Raw genomic sequence first — 22,592 nt, forward strand, 5'->3', positions numbered from 1 at the left:
TGTGGGGAAGTCAGCATGCAGTGAGAATGCCACGCGGCAGCTTACCTGCAGATGAAATGTCACCGAAACATCCTACATGTCCTTGGCTGAGCGAACCGTCCTGCAGCCAGGATGTTCGGGTACGCCAGCTGTTTGCAGCCTCAGTGCTTCGGCGGTTACTGCTGCAGTCCTTAGGGTCCTGCTTGCGAAGAAAGCTGCGCCTTCAGGCCCCATCGTCCTGTGGACCCCGTGGTCACTCAGCGGGTCAGCCTCAGCATGGGCAGTCACTCTGCGTGGTCTGAGTCGGCTCGGGGCTCAGCTGTCAGGCTTCCAGGTGGCCCCCCAGCTGGGTTAGCTTCCAAAACCAGGTCATTTCAACCCCCGCGGTGTGCCCTTAGTGTGATGATGTCTTAAATTTGCATGTTTGGTGTCTGATGACAGTCCTGTGAGGAAAGAGTCTACCCCCAATGTTGGGCTTATGTGAGTGACCTTTTGTCTTTCTTCCAAAGTAAGTAAACCAAAACGTCACACGTTCACACTCCGACGTGGGTAAGTTTGTGGTTTGCTAACATACGACATAATCCAGGATTTGAAAATAACATCAGAACAGTGTCATAGTTTTGGTGTTGATCAGTTAAATCCAATTAATTGAAAAGTGTAGGGCACGTGTAGTAATTTACCTAAGCTTGCCCTTTGGGCACTTCTTAATATATTAGATTTAAACAGGGATATCAATAATTTCTACATCTCTGTGATTTTTGCATATTGTTACTTAAGTGCGTATATGCCCTATAGTTCAGTTACTGACTGATAACGTTGTTGGAAAAGGACAGTAAACCGTCTGATTTCTCAAAGTTAATTGCATTATTAGGTCACATTTATTAATGAATAGGATCCATTATTAATGGATAGAATCTATGAACATCCATCCATAGATATATTCGATATTCACAGGTCTTACATTTACCGTCAGACTTGGTCATCAGTTGCATGCACTCAGCATCTGTTCAAGAGACAATATTTATTTAAACATAAAAAGAATCAAGAATAAATATGATCAAAATCATACAGCATGAGTTGCATAATTACTTTTCCCTATAGTCCGTATTAGCAATGATTAGAACGATATGTATAGATCATTCATAATTCAAATCATTAACACATCACTAATGTCTGAAATTAATTTAAAATTTTAGGACACTTAAGTCACGTAACAGGTCACATTCCAGCCATCTTTTACTCATTGAGAGTAGTCGCGAAAAAGACAAAAGAGTCGAAGAACTTCAAAGGAATGTAGGAGAGCAGCGCATCTTGAGCTTGTTGCGTCTAACCATATCTCGACTTAGGTTTCTAAAAACCTTTCGGCATGATCTGTTCTCATCTTTGAATACATTCTTATTCCTTTTACTTATACTATGTATAGTTTTATTATATAACTCATATTAAGACATTATAAAGTACGAATCAATATAAGAAGCAGGTAGAACATTATCTGTTTGACTTATGTCGTTTCTATAATATAGAAAAGCAAATACCTTGTTAAAGTGATTTTTTAACAGTTACGCATTGAACGTGATTTAAGTGGTCATAACCTGTGAATAAACCGAGTGAGTCCCTGTGACTCCTGTGAAAATCAAGCCTGTCCTCTCTTTCTGTCGCAGTATTACAATTCCCGAGAAGCTGGAGTACTTCATTAACAAGTACGCGGAACACTCCCACGACAAGTGGTCCATGGACAAGGTAACGCCGGACGGTCGCCCTCTGATTCAGTCCCAAGCACGCGGCCTGGTCACCGCCCCAGTGCTGGCTGTGACGGGTCTCTGCAGACCAGGAGAGCCCTTTTCGTAACGACTCGCTAGTATAACATTTAGTCCTGCCACTAATGCACATGTGATGCACACGTGGATAAAGATATTTGTGTGTACGTAAAAAGCACAGGTTTAAGAATCGAAAAAAACCTGTGAATTAAATCATAAGTATAGTTTCTAAACACACATTGTTCGTGGGAATAACAGGTAATAGTCATCAAGTGCTTCAGGAAAACATGGTGACTCTGGGCCCAGAAATATTTTAAGGAAACTTTAGCAGGCGGCTCTTTGTTCAGCGATTTAATGGATTATTGGTATGTAAGAATTAGGTGTCTGTTTTATGTAAAGACTGCCGGGTGGTGAGCTGGTGGGGTGGCGGTGTCGAGCTGTGCCCCATCTCACCACCCAGATTCTGGGGGCAGACGTGAAATGATATGGGGAGACGGCGGCAAGTAGCAACTCGTATGGGCGGAATAATTTGGAACGGCCGTGTTGAGGGAATTGGATTTAGACGTGGGTAGAATGAGCAGCATTTTTCAGGAAGCTTTTAAATGAAACAACTGCTCCAGATTCCCTGCTTCAAAGGAATGTTCACACACACATGCCACAGGTAGGGTCCCACCGGAGGTGACAGAATGCACATTGAAGGGGCTGGCCCTGCGACCTCTGGCTGCCTTCTCCTGAGGCGGGGCGGGTGGGGGTCCTTAGTGACACAGGCATAGACCTGGTCTGTTTAAGGAAGGCTGGGTGCTCTGAATCTCTGGGTAGAAAGATTTGTTCCAGGTGATTACTCAAAACAACGTTGGTTAGGATGGAAACTTTTACATTGGCTTATCTCGATGAAATTCAAAACTTAATCCTTATCTTGGTTTGTTTTAGATTTATTTATTTAAGCATGCACTTGAATACACGCACACCTAAAATTAATACATGTAAAGCAATTTTGATGTTTGTTTTTTTTTTAGTTGGCAAATGGATGGATTTATGGAGAAATATATTCAGACTCGTCTAAAGTTCAGCCATTGATGAAGCCATATAAATTATTATCTGAAAAGGTGACTTTTTTTTTAACTCATATAGTATTAATTAAAAAAAGTTTTCTTTGTTATTTAATTCCTTATTAAAATCTCTTTATATGTACTTTTACTTTTATTCCAAGGTCCCTTTTTTAAAAATTTATTTATTTTAATTAGTTTCAAGTATACAGTACATTGGTTAGACATTTATATAGTTCATAAAATGATCCCCCCAATTGTCCCTCCCTCCCCTGACCCTCCACCGAGCCAACGTATTAATGCTGACTGCACTCCCTATGCTGTGCTCCCCATCCCCGTGACCGTCCATCAACTACTAATTTGTACTTCTTAACCCTTCACCCCATTCTCCCAGTCCTCCCCTCTAGCCGTTACCAGATAGTCCTCTATATTTGGGAGTCTGTTTTTGATTAGTTTGTTCTTTTTGTTCCTTAGATTCTGCATATAAGTGAAATCATATGGTATTTATCTTTCTCTGTCTGACTTATTTCACTCTGCATAATAACCTCTAAGTCCATCCATCTCATTGCAAATAGTAGGATTTCATTTTTTTAGTGGCTGAGGAATATTCCATTGATATTTTTTTTTTAAATATAAGCATCGTTATAATTTTTCCTCTCAACACTGCTTTAGCAGTATCCCACATATTTTGATGTTGTTTTTTTATATTTAGTTCTAGGATTTAAAAACATTTCCTTTCAAACTTTCTCTTTGTCCAAGGGATTATTTAAAAGTGTTGTTTGGTTTCCGAGGGTTTGAAATTTTCATTATCTCTCTGTTATTGATTTCCAGTTTCATTGCATTATGGTCAGAAAACATACTCTTTATGATTTCAATTCTTTTAAAATGCTGTCTGTTTCATGGCCCAGGATATGGTCTATCCTGGTTTATGTTCCATGGGCAATTGAAGAGAATATGCTTATTTCTATTGTTGGGTGGAGCGTTCCATAAATGCCAATCATATCCTCTTAGTTCACGATGTTATGTTCTATGTCATTGCTGGTTTTCAATCTAGTTCTATCAGTAGTTGAGAGAGGAGTGTTGAATTTTTCAACTATAATGGTGATTTTTCTTATTTCTCCTTTCAGTTATGTCATTTTTTTACTTTACGTATTTTGAAGCTTTGTTGTTTGTGCATACACACTTAGAATTGTTATATCTTCTTGGTGGATTGAGCCTTTTATTGTTATATAATGTCTCTTTCTGTCTGTGGTAATTTTCTTTGCTCTGAAGTATAGCATCTTATCTCTTGCCATTCTGATTGTGTGTCCTTGGCTTTCCCATTCTCTAGATAGGGCATTTGATCCTTTTCTTTATTCACTTTGTTTATTCCTTTGTTCCATTTAATATACCTCTCATCTCAGATAATATGTTCTTCATTTCAGACTGGTTCCCTTTTTTAATTTTCATTTCCATTTTTATTTTTTTTTTTTTTATCTCTTTGCTGAATTTATCTACACTTCCCAAAAGTTCATTGAGTATCTTTATCACCAGCATTTTGAACTCTGCATCTGTAGATTGCTTGACTCCATTATTCCTGGATCTCTGTTCTGTTCCCTCATATGGTTTCTGCTTCTTTGTCTTCCCATTTCGGCTGCCTTTCCGTGTCTGTTTCTATGTACTAAGCAAAGCTCCTAGTCCCTCGGTCTTATTAGTGTGGATTTATAAAGTACGTGTCCAGTGGCACAGCCTTGCGAGGGATTCAGCTGCAGGCCAAACTTAGCCCAAGCCTCTACCCCTCCGGGGCCACCTGTTAAGATTCATGAAGCAAGCAATCCACAGATGCTGTGCTTATAGTTGCCTCGAAAAGTCACACCAGAAGCTGAGACCAGCTGGCTCTAGTGTGAGTCTAGGCGCTCAGCAAGGAGCACCTGACTCGCTGAGAACACACCTGGATGTGGCCTGGGTGGGGCCCGAGTTGAGGGAGGCGGGGTTTCAGGGAATCCCCTGGGCGGAGCGACCTCTGTTATCCAGTTTGATGACTTCCGGGCTATGGCGGCACCGTGTCCCTGCACTGGTAGCGGGGAGGGCTCAACAAGGAACAGTGGATACCGCCAGCACTTCTGTACAGTGTGAGTCCTGCCTCAGGCCTCACTCCAACAGTGTCCCCCTGTGAGTCCCTGGTGCCCCCCCACACGCAGCCGAACTAGCCGTGGTGCTCAGAGCGAGCAGGTCCGTCACTGCAGTGAGTCTCGCCTAGGGCCTCACTCCAACAGTGTCCTCCTGTGAGTCCCTGGTGCCTCCCGCACGCAGCTGAACCAGCCGTGGTGCTCAGAGCGAGCAGGTCCGTCACTGCGAGAGTCCCCCGCGGACGCGGCCCCTTTCAGAGGCGTCTGCCGCTGCCGCTGCCACAGCCTCCGCCTGAGCAGCTGGGGACCCGGCAGCCCTGCGTCCTGGCCCCGTTCCTCCTGCCCTTGTGGGGCGCTTTCTTGGACTTCTCCCTAGTTGTATGACTTGTTCATCAAGATCCCGGGTGATTTTTCCTTGGTGCTGCTCCTTGTTTCCGTCACTACTTTGGTCGCCAGAGGGATGAACAGAGCCTCTGTCATCTACACCATGTTCTTTTTCCTCTCAAAGGTCCCCTTTTTATTGTCTTTTTCTCTCTATTCTTATTTTCTGTCTGTACCTAATTGGTTATTCTATTCTCTACTTGATATTTTTCTGTTGCTTTTTGAATTTTATTCCTGTCCCATATTTTTAAGGACTTTAGAAAATTTTCTTATTCTTAAGCGTTTCTTGCTGAGGGAAATTGGAGTCATATTTTAATATTATTATTTATAACTTTACATATTTTACTTCTTTGGGGGGAGATTAGCATCTTGACGAATGAAGTGGAAAGGACTTTCTAGCTTGATGGCTACGGAGGATACATGTTTTTCCTTCTTAAAGAAGTCCCTTCAACATGTATTGAGATGGTAGAAAAACCTTCCTGTGTTTATACAATCCATACTTTCCCTGATTGTGTTTCTACTTTTAGTTTCTGTCTACAGTGTCCGGAGCTGGGCACTTAATGGGGGGACAGCTCGGTGCCGTGGTCAGCGGGGTCCCATTGGCAGCGTCAGCCGAGCTGGGTCTCAGCTCACTCTCCGTGTTTCAGAATTTTTACTCTTCTTTTTCAGTTTTAAATAAACGATGTCCATCCATTTTTTCAAAGTGAAGGCAATCTATTCAAAATAAAACATTAAATATTTTTATAATTTCATTTGGATTCATAATATTCCCCCGCCATTTTATCTTTTCTTCCTTTTTTTTTTTTTCTCTAGGAAAAAGAAATCTATCGCTGGCCAATCAAAGAATCTCTGAAAACGATGCTGGCTTGGGGCTGGAGAATCGAGCGGACGCGGGAGGGAGACAGCATGGCGCTCTACAGCAGGACCCGCCGCATCTCGCAGACGAGCCAGGTCGGGTCCCCTGTCGACGCTGTTTTAAATAATTTAAATCTTTTATTTAATTCTTTGGCTTTCCAAAACAAAGAAACAAAATTTTCGAAGATTAATAGAGTTTAGAAGGGGCAAAGGCTATATTCCTTTTTTAAGACGTGTAAGCGCGCTTGAACCTGAGCCAGTCTCCCGCGAGACCGGGAGGAGCCGCGGGGCTGGGCCTCGGGCAGGGCCTCGGGCTGGGCCTGGGGAGGGAGATGAGCGCCTCCCAGTGGCTAGTCCAGAGGTATCTCCTCTCCTTTCCAGTAAGAACCGGACGTCGGTTCTCAGGGAAAAGTGATGGTCAGACAGTCATGGTCCAGGTTTAGAGCCCGCGTGGGTATTTCACACAGGTGAGCTGGAGCACCTGCTCACAAGCACAGCAGGGTCAGAGAGCTCATCGCTGTGGGCGTGTCAGGAAGTCCCGTCTGCTCACAAGGCACTCGCTTTGGGGCCCCCGCTGTCTCCAGATGGGCTGCCTGCATGCCACTCGTCTGTTTGCCTCAGTAAACGGTAGCTCGTACCATCACTATTATTTTTTAAACGTTTTTCATGTTTTAAGTGAGGACATTTCAGTAATGGTAAATAAAAGAATGTGTTTGCGTTTGTGGTACTTTGATCTGTTAGTAATAAATAAAGAATATTTCTATCGGTATGAGGAGTGGAAAGCAAAGCCCAACAAATGCCACAACTGTATTTATAATCCTTGTGATTATTTTCACCCCAACGTTCTTTAAGCATAAACCAACATTACCCGAAATGGTAAAATCGTCATTTCTTAATCACTAACCTTACAGTATTATCCTCTTTTTCGACTGTCATCTTGACAAATTTCTTAGAGTCTTTTCTTCCCTTCATTATCGATTTCTCATATGATTATGACGATAACTTCCATTATGGAATAGATAAACTCAGTGAATTAAGGAACACTCTTCATGGCATCAGTCTACAGTAAGGACTATAGATCGATGAGTTGAGATTTCCCGTGGACATGATCCTGGAGCCTGGTGTTCTCAGCTCCCTTCCCTTTGGGGCTCAGCACACCCTCTGAGACACAGAAGTGGCCCCTCACTAGGCAAGATTTGCACAGCTGCCTGGGCTGAGGTCCTGGCCTCACCACCCAGTGGCCAGCTGGGTGAGCCGTAGCAGACTGATGGGCGTCTCCATGCTGCAGTTTCTCATCTTTGGAACAAAGCAGATAAGAGCATCGACTTTAGAAGATTGTTGTGAGGATTGAGTTATTATGTTTCCAGATCACTTAAAAGAGTGCCTGGTGTATTTCAACAATTCCTATTATTTTAAGTGGATCAATAATGTTGTTAATGTGTTTTGTTTAACACGAACACCCAGGAAGACATGAATCGTGATTTCAGGAAATTCGCCACCCACTCAGGGGTTTGTACTTGCGTGCGAGGTAATGATAACGGCAAAGCCAGGAACAACTTGGGGAGATGCGGGGCAGGGCATCGAAGTGCAGATAGAGTCAGACGTGAAGCACGCAGATTAGAGGGCTGAGTGTGTGCACTCTCGGTCCGTGGGAAAGCCAGCATGAGCAGAGGACCCTTCTGACAATCTCAGGCACATCCCACAGATTCTCAACAATTATTTATTTACCCCCAAATTCTAATTTCCTAGCTTGTGTCTGTGTTTCAATACTGCACATATGGGATAAAAACTGTTTAAACAAATGAAAAATAATCTAACCTGCGGGGAGAGGGGATGGGAATGAGAGTTTTGGAAGGCATTACTCATCTAGAACTAAAACACATGCGAGGAGACAGGAATTGTTCATTCATTCCTTCAGCAGATATTAACTGAGCACCTACTACGTGCCGGTCATGATTCCAAACTTTTCAGATAGGTCAGTGAACAAAATAGACACAAGTTCTGTTTTCATGGAGCTTTAACTCCAGTGGGAAAAATAAATCATAGCTCTCAGTAAATTATATGCTATGCTAAAACACGATCAATATTATAGGAAAAAGACAGCATGGAAAGGCAGATTGGGAGGGCAGAGGGCGGGGTCGGGTAGCGTTAGGGATGAGATGCATGCAGGGCTGTCAAAGAAGGCTTCGTAGACGAGGTGAGCCGAATAGAGGCCTGGACGAGGTGCGGAAGCTACGCGGGTTCGAGGAAGGATGTTCCAGGTGTTGCCCACGTGCTGCAGTGTAGGTGTGGCCTGGCACGTGTGGGGGGCCACGTGAGCCGGTGAGGTTGGGGCTGAGTGAGCAGTGAGAGGGCAGAGAGGTCCCGGGACCACATCACGCGGGGCGCGGCCGTTCTAGGGGCTTCGTGTGCTATAATCCTTCTGAACCTCTTCTCTTTTCTGTTTTTTTTTTTTTACTCATTTTAAAGTGGTAAAAAAAACAGAATAGCTATTTTTCAAAGCTGTTCTAAAAATATGTTAATTTACGTGTCTCACACAGAACCAGTCAGAGTGGTGGTTACTGCTGCTGCTGTCGCTCATCAGACTAGAATTAACTAAGGGAACAGTACGGCTCCTCGTTCAGAGATGGCGTGTGTTCTCGGTGACCTGCCGTCTTAGAAGGCCTGGCGGGTCTTCTGGTTTCTGTGTATGTAAGATAGAGAAAGAAGTCACGAAAACACAAAAAGAATCTGTCCCTGAATAAACAGATACCTACTTACATTCTTTGAACCAGCCTCAATAATTTAATCTCAACCCGAAAGGCTATAAATGTGAGTTATATAAGGAATGTAGTCTAAGAAGACATTAAATTGTGGAATTATATTTTAGGAATGAATAAAGTTATTGATATCAGCTCTATTTTATTCCTTTAGTCAACAGAATTTACAGAGTCTAAATGTTATTTTTTATCCATTTTAAGATACATATTTGACGTATTTCAAAATCTGTAAGATTGGAAATCATTTTTAGTCCCCAAGTTGATGAAAGATGGCAGTGCCAAGGCTCTGGGAATGCACGATGAACGTGAGCCAGCCTGTGCCCGCGGACCTTTATAGTGGGATGATTTATAACTCAGGAATAACAAATATTCTGGATATATAATTCTGACAACAGAATGGACAGTGAATAAAGAAGAGAGACATGGAAGGCAGAAAAACAACCTCCTCGTGAGGATATTGCAGACATCCCACAAAACCAAGCGAGAACATTAGCTCTCTGAATTAGAGCAAGGACAATAGAAGTGGAGGGAAGTGGCTGTATCCCGGAGGAGTTTTTCAGGTAGGAGACAGGATTTTGTGATGAGCCGATAGATGCCAGCAGACGAGTACTCGTAGGTGACCGCGTGGGTCTGGGCCGGGCAGCCGTGGGTGGTTGTGGGAGGGGTGGCAGGGAGCGTGGCAGTGCTGGGGGACAGCACGGTGAGAATGGCGACTTGGATTTTAGATGCTGTGTAAAGCAGAGTTACGGCTCCCAACGCTGATCCCCAGTCACCGTATTGTAGAAAAGTTGCAAAAATCAGACCAGTGAGAAACGAGGCAGCACTCGGAGAGCTGGAGAACTCAGGTTTATTACGCCGGCGGTCCCAGAGGAGCTGGCGCTCTGAAGATCTGGGCCCTGAGCTCAGTTGCAACATTGCTTAGATAGAACTTATGTGGCATGGGCTGATAGGTTAATTTGTCCTCATACGATTACAAAGTGCAGGAGTCGCTCTGGGTGGCAGGCAGTTACAGACAGTTACAAAGCCCGGGAGTTTCTAAGGGTACAGGCAGTTACATTTGTTGCTTGAACAGCAAAGGGGAAGATGAGTCTTTAGTTAATTCCGAGTAAGGTCTGTACAGTAAGCATATCTACAGAAGCAGAACAAAGAGCTGATTAGCCTCTTGAGTGAAAAATTCCTCTTCAACTGGAGTCTGAAAATGTGGCTTTAACTTGAGCTTTGCCAGGGTGACTGAAGTTGACCTCGAGATGGGGAAGATTATACTGAGTTATCGGTGGGCCCCGTGGAATCACGGGGACCTGTACAAGTGAAAAGCCCCTTCTGGCCTTGGACAAGGGAGGTGTCTGGAAGAATGGTGGGGGAGATGTAATGCTGCTGGCTTTGAAGGTGGGGGAAAGACACATGGTGACCTTTCGAAGTTGGAAAAGGCAGGGAAAACGTTCACAGAACCTGGAAAGGGACACGGCCCCACTGACACCTTGATTTTAGCTCATTGAGGCCTGTGTCAAACTCTTAACAACTCTGTGCTGTTTTAAGCACGGAATTTGTGGTAATCTCTTACAGCGCCAATAAAAATTAACGTAGATGTAGAATCCCAAATGGAGATGGCAGTGAATAGTCGAACATTTAAATGCAGAGCACAGGAACGGCGTTAGGCTAGATCAACTGGTTTTCGGTTTAAGAAATGGTGGATAAGTTCAATATCTAAAGTAGATATGAATATGGACCCCTAGAGAAGGCGTTTAGAATAAAGGAATAAACAACTGACAAAGACATAAAAGTGATTTATGGAAGTGGAGCCAGAGTCGGAACCCCAGGTACAGAAGTCACGGAGGGGAGTGGAGGGCCAGGAGGGGCTTTGTGGCATCTGAAGGACGGGGCTGCGAGGAGAGGTGGACGGTAACTGGGAGAGGACTTTGAAGGTAGCATTTGGCAAGAGAATACTTCGGAGGGCAGTTGCAGTGGATTGGTGGATTGGTGGGGGAAGAAATGTGTCACACCGAACTACGGGTGGAGGAGGCGACAGCAAGAGAGAAGTAGACCTGTGGTCACACCTGGGCGGGGATCCTGTCCGCTCAGATTTGTAGCTCTGGGACTTTGCGTAAGTGACCTGTGCTCTCTAAGCTCTTTGACTTTGCGTGAGTGACCTGTGCTCTCTAAGCTCTTTGACTTTGCGTGAGTGACCTGTGCTCTCTAAGCTCTGTGACTTTGGGTAGGTGACCTATGCTCTCTAAGCTCTGTGCCTTTGGGTAGGTGACCTATGCTCTCTAAGCTCTGACTTTGGGTAGGTGACCTATGCTCTCTAAGCTCTGTGACTTTGGGTAGGTGACCTATGCTCTCTAAGCTCTGGGACTTTGCATGAGTGACCTGTGCTCTCTAAGCTCTGGGACTTTGGGTAAGTGACCTATGCTCTCTAAACTCTGTGACTTTGGGTAAGTGACCTATGCTCTCTAAGCTCTGTGATTTTAGGTAAGTGCTCTATGCTCTCTAAGGCTTAATTTTTTTCAGAAATATATAAAGGAGGGAAAATGTGATTTTGGAAGTTATTCCATTATTATATATTCCATCATTAGATCAACAGTGGTAAAGTTACAGAAGCCAGGATTTTACAAGTACAGATCTGAGCTATAGTATACATTTTATTTTGTTTTTGTTTGTTTGTTTGTTTATCCATCTCTAACGAGAGTATACATGTGAAATATAATAATGTAAATACATGGTGCGTACATATTATGCATTTTATATAATATAAATACACTGTGAAATATATCAAGATGTAATTTTAGACTTTAAAGCGTGAACCAGAGCTCAGTTCTGTGATGCGCTGCCACCTAACATGCCACCGGGAGGAAAGTGTTTAGAGAGCAGGACAGTGGAATATTTTTACAGTCAATGAGAAGATATGTTTTATTTTTTAAATGCCAAAATTTAGAAATTAAGGAAACCTGTGGTTATCGAGGATATCTTTGTAAATCATTGAAAGCTGTGTTAAACTTTGAGAAGTAAAAAGATATATTTTATCTTAACATTTAGCCACAGAGACATTTATAAATATTGACCATTTGTAAATATTGACCTCTTTGATTAAATGCCGTTGGCTTGAGGAAGAGTAAGTTCATTGCAGCCAGTTAGAATCGTAAGAAATTCAAGACTATAATGAATGCTCCTTTGACTAAGGAAATATTTAAGAATCTTTGATTCACTGCACAGTCTTTTGAATTTTGATAATGAGTTTTTGAGATTGGTGATCTCTAAGATGCTGGGAATTATTTTCTATCATGATTACTTGTCAGACACCCAAATATAATTTAATGTGCTAAATACGTTTGTGAAAACTGTTTGCGTAGGTACCATTTGTACCTGAGGAAATGCTATGTTTGGAAGATCGTTTACCTTTATTTCTAAAGTAGTCCTTAAGTCTCTCTCCACCGGGGGTTTTAATGAGATTCTACTTTTTTCATGTAAATTATCCAGGTCTCTGTGGATGCTGCCCACGGTTACAGTCCCCGGGCCATCGACATGAGCAACGTCACACTGTCTAGAGATCTGCATGTAAGTGCTACTAACTCTTAGGAGTATTCTGCAAATTTCATTTTTAAAAAGCATGTTTTGCAGCATGAATTGTCAATGTAGTGGTTATATAATGGGCCATGGATTTTATAGATTATGTATCCAAAATTTTTAATGCTATAAGAGTTGATATAACTTTTTCTGAGATGTTTCTTTTAGATGACATGTTTTCTTTGAAGATGATATTTATTAAATCAAAGCTCTTTAATATCCTGAAATCATTAAGTAGCCGTGTATGAGAAAAGACTAAATTAGTGACTCATGATGCTCAGCTCAAGGACCGTCTCCATTACTCATTAATTAATGTGTGTTTTTAGTTGTTTACCTGGGGAAACTGATGGCATTTCGCTTGCTCCGTCCTGTTCTCCTTCGTCACTAGAAATGCACTGTGAAATGGCTGATTTGAGTGTCAGATAAAATTTGTTGCCATGGGACATAAATTAACAGGTTAATATAATCAAACAATGATATCGATATTGTTAGTATTATTCCAAGATAAATAAGTAAAGAAAAAAAAAATCTATATATTGTTAAATTGTTTGCCTTGCTGTTGTCCTTCTCCTGTATGAATGTATTAAAATAATGTAATAAACTTAAAAGTTGGCGGTGAAAGGAATCTTGGAGGTAATTTTGTCAAAATCCAGAAGTCTGCAGAAAAGTTAATATGGCTCATCCAAGGTCTCATCTAGTTTGGGACAAACATTGATCTAGACTGTCTAATGGTTTCTGCATTCAATGTTTAATAAGGTTTCGATCATCTTCTAAGGCTTTGGAAATTAAAATTAGAGCTAATAAATAATTTTTCGGTTAAAGCCCATAGCTCATTTGAAGTTTCATTATTGAATTAATAAAACATGGGTCTTTAAACATTAGAAATGACAGTGACCGTTCCCATCAAATCACCTCCGCATAGTTTCACAGTCGTACGGTTCTCTGGGATCAGTTTCCAGTGAAGACAGTTGTGTTTGATTGTCTTCCCGATGTGTTTTAGCACCAACAGGCTATGATTTATTAATTTAAAGCATATCTTCATATTACATGTTGGAGAACAAAGTTATCCTTTTCTACACATTAAAATATAACTTACTTGCTAAATATTTTGTTCACTTAAGGCGATGGCAGAAATGATGGCTGAAAACTACCATAACATATGGGCAAAGAAAAAGAAAGTGGAGCTGGAGTCCAAAGGTAATGTTTCTGAAAATCCTCCTTAAAGACTGGGTTTGACTACACGGATGTGTGGTATGGGTAAATCAGTCTCCTTCGCACGAGGGCTCATTATGCCTTCGGTGAATGAGAATGGGCCAGATGTGCCTGGGGCAGTTGCATGGTAGAAATGCCGTGAATTCCGGACACCAGCACGTGCTTCCTCACGTCTCAGAGTTTCTGCCACTTCGCTTGGATGTGCCCTGCACTGATGCTCTCACCCGTCCCTTTGCATTGAGGACTGCAGCGTCCCCTGATGGTCACCGTGCGTTTCTGTGATGCTGCGCTCAGCCAAAGCAAGCTCTAGGAAAACAGGACGTTTTCTCCTTTGCTTTCTTGTTTGCTTATTTCTCGAATAGGGCAAATTAAGTATTTATGATGGGTTTAGTAGCTCCTGGCTAAACCACACTGGAGACTGATTCCATAGGCTGTATGTCGTCACCATAATTCAAACAAGATATTTATATTCAATTCTTTTTTTCTGGAATTCCCTGAGCAGTTATGTTTCAAGGAATTGCAGCATCCCCCACAAAATATTCCCATATGTGTTTAATAAACTTTAAGTTTGGGGCATGCTGTGCTATTTATGTCGATGCTCATTTAATGGCCGTCCTTGTATCAGAGTTTTACATCTGGAATTATTGCATTTATTGAAATTTTTTTATTTTTACAAAAATTTATAAAATTTATAATTTTATGAATTTTTTTCCCTATTAGATTTTTAAAATGTAAATAATTCCTAGAATTTTTAAATCTGAAAGAATGTGTTTAGTATTTCTAACCAGAGTAGGTAAACTAGAATCCTAGACTCTTGCCAAAATTTAAAATCAGTCAAGTATGTATGTTACTCATATTCGATATTTAAAAGAGATCAACTTTTAAACTTAGCAGCCTAAGTGTGGGTTTTGCGTAGAAATTTGTGTACAAAGAACTTCGTGATCTGGGAGGCATAATAAAAATTTCATCTACAAGACCTTTTTTCCTCCTTTCTGTGGGGTGGCAGTGAAGCGTGTCCCTGAGACTGTTCCTTGTAATTTCGCTAGATCCACTGTGCATTTTCCAGTGGCGTTTGCAGTCTCCATGTTCAGAAGCCATTTGAATGGAGAAGAGCACACAGCTTGTCCCCTCCTGCGTGATCGATCGCAGGTGTTATTGGCACTGGATGTCACGATTTAATCGCCTCCTAGAAAGCACGTGCAGTCTCTCTTCGAATGGGTTTCCTAATTAGTTGGAATGGCAAAGGCGCTGGCGAGGGAAGAGTCCACATGAGTCCCGTGTACTCTGTGCGCTGAGAGGCCGTCAGGTGTGGCAGTGTGTCCTGTGCGGGCACCTGAGAGGCCTTCAGGTGTGTGGCAGTGTGTCCTGCTGTGTGGGTACCTGAGAGGCCGTCAGGTGTGGCAGTGTGTCCTGCTGTGCGGGCACCTGAGAGGCCGTCAGGTGTGGCAGTGTGTCCTGTGCGGGCACCTGAGAGACCATCAGGTGTGGCAGTGTGTCCTGCTGTGCGGGCACCTGAGAGGCCATCAGGTGTGGTGGTGTGTCCTCTGTGGGCACCTGAGAGGCCGTCAGGTGTGTGGCAGTGTCTCCTGCTGTGTGGGTACCTGAGAGGCCGTCAGGTGTGGCAGTGTATCCTATGCAGGCACCTGAGAGGCCGTCAGGTGTGTGGCAGTGTGTCCTGCTGTGTGAGTACCTGAGAGGCCGTCAGGTATGGCAGTGTGTCCTCTGCGGGCACCTGAGAGGCCGTCAGATGTGGCAATGTGTCCTGCTGTGTGGGCACCTGAGAGACCATTGGGTGTGGCAATGTGTCCTGCTGTGCGGGCGCCTGTCTGAGAGGCCATCAGGTGTGGCAATGTGTCCTGCTGTGCGGGCGCCTGTGTCATTTCACATCATTTTCTGTTTCTCTCCCATCTTGACCTTCTCTTAGGAGGCGGAAACCATCCCTTGCTCGTGCCCTACGACACGCTGACAGCCAAAGAGAAAGCCAAGGACAGGGAAAAAGCCCAGGACATCCTCAAGTTCCTGCAGATCAGTGGATATGTTGTGTCCAGGTAACAGCACACCCGCCCGGCCACGCAGTCTCACTGCAAAACGGAGTGTCTAACTGTCCCCACCAGATGTAGTGCCAAACGGCAATTCAGACACCTGTTTAAGCCCTCGAGCTACTAGTTCCCTCGCTCAGACACCCATGTCAGAAACGTTCTCTCCCTGAGCTGCTTGCCGCATGACTGAGTCGTTTGCACGACCAGTGTTAAATCTCCCTCCATCATTTAGGCAGAAGCTCTAGGCAGAAATGACACTCTATTTTTCCAAAGGCAGCATTTTATTGCATAGTAGTAGAGTTATTAGCTAGTTATATATCAGATGCAAAGTATTCCTTGTAAGTTAAAGCTCATTTTTAACTTTAGCTACAGGATATTAGATAACCTTCCAAACTTACGTGTGTGTGTGTGTGCACGCACGCACACATATGTACATATATATGTGTGTGTTTATATGTGCGTGTGTATGCATGTATGTATATATATAATGCATATCTGTTCCTTGATGGTGTAAGCACTTTCTATCCATCCTGGCACTAACCAGAGTCTGTCAATAGGCAAATACCTTTTTAGGGGTGGGTGACTTCTGAGAACTTAAAAAAATCTAGCTTATGATTTAAATCTATACATATATATGTACACACACACGCACACGCACGCACGCACGCACCTTTTAACAGTCTTCGTAGATACTGGATTTCATTTTTCACACTTGCTCTTCTAGAGGGTTCAAGGACCTGGAACTGGACACGCCTTCCATTGAGAAGCGATTTGCCTACAGCTTCCTGCAGCAGCTCATACGCTACGTGGACGGAGCCCATCAGTACATCCTGGAGTTCGGTGGGTGCCCGAGCCCGGCCACGGCCAGTGCGGTCGTCGGTCCAGTGTTCACAGCATCAGGGTGCAACAGCATGACTCTCAAGCCATCTCTGGTCAGCTCCTTGACGGTGTGAACACTTTCTGTCCATCCGCACTAAGCAGAGTCTAATTAATGGTCAGTAGGCGGACACCTTCTTAGAGATGGGTGAACTTTGAGAACCTAAAAAATTCTAGATTCTGTTTTCCTTATAAAGTTTATTGGTACTGATTTTTCATTTTGAAAGATACACTAGATGGACATCAAAACTTAAGGGACAGTTAAATCTTGCCTTTGAAATTAACTGCTCGGCCCTAAAAAAACTAAAACTCAGTGGATTCCTGAAATTTCTATACGGTGTAAAGGCCCTAAGTGTCGCCTTCGTAGGGACACACGTTTGCACTGACTGTCTCGCCGTCTCAGAGTGGAATGAAGCGCTTCCTGCTCGCCTGGCCCCAGGCCACCTGGGCACAGGGAGAACTTCTTATTTTAAACCTTAGATTCAGAACATTTCATTAAGACAGCCTCCTCTGGCTTCTGTGACTTCGTGATCGTCATCAGCGTTGTTGGATTACAGTCAAGTTAATTTCTCACTGTCACGTCAGAGCTTCCAGCCGCTGAAGGGTTTAAGCTATAAGGGGTAGAGTTTGGTTCCTTTTGGAAAACTGTGTTTGCTCTTCAGGTGGTGATTTTAAAGTTTTCTTTGTTTCCGTGTTTGTTTCTTAATCCTCATTCTCTCTGCCTTCCCCGCCCTCCCTCCAGGCCCAGGCCCAGGCCCAGGCCCGCACCCCTCTGCGCAACCTCCGCAAACCCAGGCCCAGGCCCAGGCCCCTCTGCGCACCCTCCGCAGACCCAGGCCCCTCTGTGCAACCTCCGCAGACCCAGGCCCCTCTGTGCAACCCCCGCAGACCCTCCGACCAGGGCTCTTCCTGCTGTTGTTTTCTTAGGATTTATGCTGCGTATTTGGCGCAGCCTCAGACTGAAGTTCTCAGAAACCCGAGCTCTGGCGTCTCCATTTTCCTGGACTCTCGTATCCTAAGTGATGAAAAAGTTTCCAGTTTGCCATTATTTTATCTTTATTTGTTTTAATTGTTTTTATTTTTCGATTACAGCTGACATACATTATGCTAGTTTCAGATGTGCAGCCTGGTGATTAGACATTTGCGTAACTTACGAAGTGATCACTACGAAGTCTAGTGCCCTGTGGCTGCCACCACACGTGGCTATGACACTGTCACTGACTGCGGTGCCCATGTTCACGCCGCGTTCCTGTCACCGTTTTGTAACTACCAGTTTGTACTTCTCAATCCCTCGCGATCATCACTCTCTCAGGGAACCTCCCTGTCTCAGCCTGCCTCTGTCTACAGTCCAAAAGCTATATTTTTAGCTCTGTTTTTAACCGTCTTTTTCAAAAAAAGCCAATTATGCAAACTAATTTATAATATGTATTACCTTTGTAACTCATACGATATTTTAAAATATGATTTATCGAGTCATCCAAACTAGTAGTAGCCAAATTAGTCCGAATTAATACAATTTGACCAAAGAACAAAAATGAGGCTGTGGCGAATTTTCGAAGCTTTTACACACAAGGTTACATACTGAAATTTCTTGTCTGCATTTAAAAGTATCTGACAGGAGTAGCAACCCTGAGACCCAGTCTTTTTGTCAGCGAGAGGAGGAGAGGCAGAAAAAGAGTAATCGTTCGGGGAAGGGAACGAGAATCTCTGTTCCTGCAGAGACGGCACGTGTTCAGGGTTCCTTTGCACCGGGTGAGCCGCGGGCCGGCTCGTGGAGGCAGTGGTGAGCGGCCTGGCACAGCAGGTGTGCCCGTCAGCACGTGTCTGTCTTTCTACGGGGGGAAGGTCAGGCGGGCCTCCTGGAGAACCCAGCCAAGGGCTGCCCGCCATCGCCGACGTCCGCGCAGCTTTTCCGGAGGCCGTGACACGAAACCGTGTGCGAGGACCCTGTTAGCGGCACGTGGAGCTGGGGCGCCCGGCGCCATCGTGAGCTTCGAGGTCCACTTTTCATCGTCACTACAAATGACGCTTCCGCGAGCCTCTTCCTGTCGTCTGCCACTTCGTCGCCTTTGCCACACGCGTCTTTAGCGCATTCGTTCCTAGGCGTAGGCAGCTGGCGACAGTGAGAATGGGAGATGCCTTCACCCGATGTTGGTATTATGTCGGAGGCCGCGTTCTCTCATTTTGCACATGAGCCTTCTGTTAAAATGTGTAGTAAAAGGAGGGATACTTCCTCCTAATTCTTTGCAGTGTTAGCACATTTAGCTATGTACAAAGTAATGTCTTGACATAGTTTCTATGAGAAAGTCCATTATAGGATCCAGCCGTTTTGCATAATACATGAGAGAAATTCAGTGCGAAAGCGACACAAAAATGAGATTCGCAAGTGTTAAGAACTAAAAAGCCATCGTTTTCTTTTACTTATTCAGGGAATAACATTGTCCTCACGTTACGAAGTATTACCTAAACTCCCTAAAAATTATCCAGAATGTCTGTCTAAGATTTAACACTGCGTGTTTCAAATTGCTTTGATGTCTATTTGCAAAAGAGTCAGCTTGATTCTCATAAAATACGGAAGCTCTGCTTAAAAGCTTCACTGCAGCCTCGTACCTGGTTCTCAACCACGCAGCTCTCTGACATATTTCGCCTCTCATCGTGCTGGTTGTGGCTCATTGTCACCTCTCCTCTGTGCGCGAAGCCTCTGTGTGTCGGAGGCAGTGAGGAAGGGCACCTGCTCAGCTGACTGCCTTCGCCGATCAGCTCTCACCCCGGAAATCATTTGCTAAGCCAGGGAACACTGTTTTTGCTTTGCTTATGGAAACTGTCTTTGACATTGGTGAACGTCTTTCTTCTTGAGCAGAATGTTACTTTTCCAACCTGATATTACAGTTGCAATCTTCCCCCTCAGTGTAGTACTGGCTTGCTTGTAATTTTTTGTTGTTATGTTAATATTGGAAGCTTTAACTTTCAGTCACACGAAGAAACGATTGTGTTTATTAGAGGCTGGTATTAAAGTCTAAGCAGCTATGCTTACTCAGCTTACACTCATTTTTCTTACCCTAGGGAGCATCTTTCTTATGAAAAGAGATGGGGATTTTTACTGTGTTCTATTCCAGTTTTCCCTTACATGCCAGTAAGATCTCAAGGCTGCACTGTGTGCTCATAACCACGTATTTGGCTCTTTGTTTAAATTCTCTTTTAGTTACTACACCGCCAAAGTTAGTCTTTATGTTTTTGGTTGGCTTTTTATATTCATTTCAGTGGGACAGCACATTTAACACTGTGTTCTAAACTTTGCCTTTGGGGTGAACATCTTGTAATGTCTGAAGTGCCAACGTTCCTAACAGCTCTTCTCGTCCACAGATGGGGGCAGCAGAGGCAAAGGAGAGCATTTCCCCTACGAGCAAGAAATCAAGTTCTTCGCTAAGGTACAGTATACGGTCCATCTTGTTTTTGCTTCAGTGTGTTTGTTCACAAAATATACTCTTTAGCGTTTCGCCTCTTTTCGGAGAGCGCTTGTCTCCAAACGTGACTTCACTGCCAGTACATAGTCTGCAGCTCCAGGGGCTGCATGGAGCACGCGGGTGATCTGCTCCCAGCCCAGCTGGGCACACCCCAGCTCTCTCCGCTCCCCCGCCTGTTTCTCAGACAGCATTGTTCTACGTGAAGTCGGGACCAGAGTTCTCGTTTCAGCTTTCTCATATATCACAGGAGAAGAATACCTGCTTTCTTAGTATTTGAATGTTATGATTTAAAATTTTTGGATGAGCATTTATTCTATAAAGAGGAAAAATATTAGCTAATATATGAACGGGTGCATTATAAGCACCTTTACGATAGAATTTTTGTGGGAACTTAGTCTTGCTCACTTTACAGATGGGGAAGCTGAGGCTCAGAGGCGATAAATTGTTCATCTGTAAAGTATATCCCTTTGTTATTATTCGTCCCATTTAAAATAAGTTATAAAGAGTTTGCTATCTGCCTAGAGCACTCCTGACTCTCAGCTAATAAGGAAGGGAGATGAGAGGGAGTTTCAAGGTTCAAGGTCTCCATACTGGTTCAGTCACTAACTCAGTGTTTACTGTGTGCCTGGTCTGCCAGGGGTTAGACTGCGTCCTGCTGCATCCTGCGGAGTCACTGTCAGAGGCACAGATGCCCTTGGGCACAAAGAGTTGCAGTTAACCTAAAGACCTAGTGATTTCGGTCCATTTCCTTTCAAATATTTGCGTTTGGCGGTTATTATAGATCAGCTGCAGAAATGGAAGGCTGTTTGGGTTGATTAATATTTGGCTTCTATGACGTGTTTTCAGAATTGTGCCCTTTACCGTCAGGGAGAGTCCTCTGGTCGTCCTTGGCATCAGGGCAGTGCTCAGAGTCCTCACCGAGCCCCTGAGGTTTACCCCGAGCTGCACTCTGTGGTTGCTGCTCCCACCGGGACGTGATCCCCTTGATAGTTAACTGTCAGTAGCGCTGTGTTCCCGGCTGCGAATCCCACGTGTAAAAACACATTCTGTATTGCGTTGCCCACGTACTCAGCACACTAGTGATTTTTGTTTGCAGATGCCTAATGTGGCTTAATTTCTACTCAGTCTGTGGTTCATTCATTCACATATTTATTGAGTACTAATTATGTGTCAGTCAATAAGTTCAGGCAGTGACACAACTTCCTAGGACGATCACCAAAGCCTGCATGTTCCTATAGCATATGCTACATTGTAGTCAAAAACGGAGTTAGACCGACTTGAGTCTAAATGCTGGTGATGCCAGTTATTCTTGCATTTTCGTTTAATTATCCAACAAATATTTATCTAGTGCTTGCTGTAGGCCCAGCAAAACCCTCAGCACTGGGATCATGGTACACAAAACAGGGCAAGGCAGAGTTCGTTCCCAGAGGCCGGGACGGGGCTGGAACGGGAAACAAACTCAGAAACGGTTCTTGTTCCCGTGTCCCGTAGAGACTCTTAGGGAGAGAGACGGATCCCGAATCACACACATAAAATGTGAAGCTGCAAAGGATGTCGTAAGAGCAGAGAATACAGGGCTTTGTCTTGCTGAGGAGTCGGCAGAAGCTTCTCTGATCCCGTGCCGCTGGCTGAGGCCTGCGGAGGAGGGAGCGTGTGGGAAGCGCCTTTCAGGCGTAGGGAGCAGGGAACGGTGTGTGCAGAGCCTGGGGCGTGAGCTGACGGGGGAAGAGGAGGGATCCCGGGGGCCGGGGGCGGGCGTGCGGCATGGGAGGTGGGCTTCGTGGGCAGGAAAGCGGCAGCGTGACTTCGAATAAGTCCCTCGCTGTCAACCTCTCCCTTTAATACCTACGGAGCAGGGATGGCGGCACCTACCGTACGGAGTAGTTCAGGATCAGTTAAGTGACAGGGTGGCAGCTGAAGTCCTCACACAGTGTAGAGACTCAATAAACGGTAGCCATTGATTCTGTTTACATCTACTGGGCACTGTACTGCATTACGCGAAATTATTAAGACTTGTTTCATTTTGAAAAAATATTGAAAATAATTCCAAATTGCTAAAACTCTAGTGTGTTCCTCATCTCTCTCTCACACGCACGCACACACGCGCACACGCACACACACACGCACGCACACACACACGCTTCACACACGCACGCACACACACATGAACACGCGCACACACGCACACACACATGCACACGCACGCGAGAGCCGCAGTCCGAGGTGCTGACCGGCATGCAGGTGGCCGTCAAGGCCTGCTGCGTGCCGAGGTCTCTCTCACTCACCCGACGCGGCCCGGCAGCGGCCGCACGACCCCCCTGTGCGCCGCAGCCTTCTTTTCCTCTCTTTCAGGTCGTTCTGCCTTTAATCGATCAGTATTTCAAAAACCATCGTCTGTACTTCCTGTCTGCGGCGAGCAGACCTCTCTGTTCCGGAGGACACGCCTCGAACAAGGAGAAGGAAATGGTGACGAGGTACACAGCTTCGAACAGAGCCGGGGGCTGGGATGCGCCCGCCGCATCTGGGGAAGAGGGGGGGGGGAGGAGGGAGGGGGG

General features: G+C 44.5%; 1 protein-coding gene across 1 annotated transcript in view; it reads left to right on the plus strand.

Annotated features, from left to right (window-relative positions):
• The window catches only part of RYR2 (ryanodine receptor 2), a 561,319-nt gene that overhangs the window by 413,826 nt on the left and 124,901 nt on the right, over positions 1 to 22,592 (plus strand). Inside the window, 9 exon segments of the mRNA XM_025039067.1 lie at positions 1,641 to 1,719; positions 2,753 to 2,842; positions 6,085 to 6,222; positions 12,360 to 12,437; positions 13,568 to 13,643; positions 15,583 to 15,706; positions 16,422 to 16,537; positions 19,937 to 20,001; positions 22,390 to 22,511. Coding sequence (XP_024894835.1) covers positions 1,641 to 1,719; positions 2,753 to 2,842; positions 6,085 to 6,222; positions 12,360 to 12,437; positions 13,568 to 13,643; positions 15,583 to 15,706; positions 16,422 to 16,537; positions 19,937 to 20,001; positions 22,390 to 22,511 — 888 coding nt within the window.

This window comes from Pteropus alecto, unplaced genomic scaffold, assembly GCF_000325575.1.
Source record: "Pteropus alecto unplaced genomic scaffold, ASM32557v1 scaffold189, whole genome shotgun sequence".
Taxonomy (NCBI): domain Eukaryota; kingdom Metazoa; phylum Chordata; class Mammalia; order Chiroptera; family Pteropodidae; genus Pteropus; species Pteropus alecto.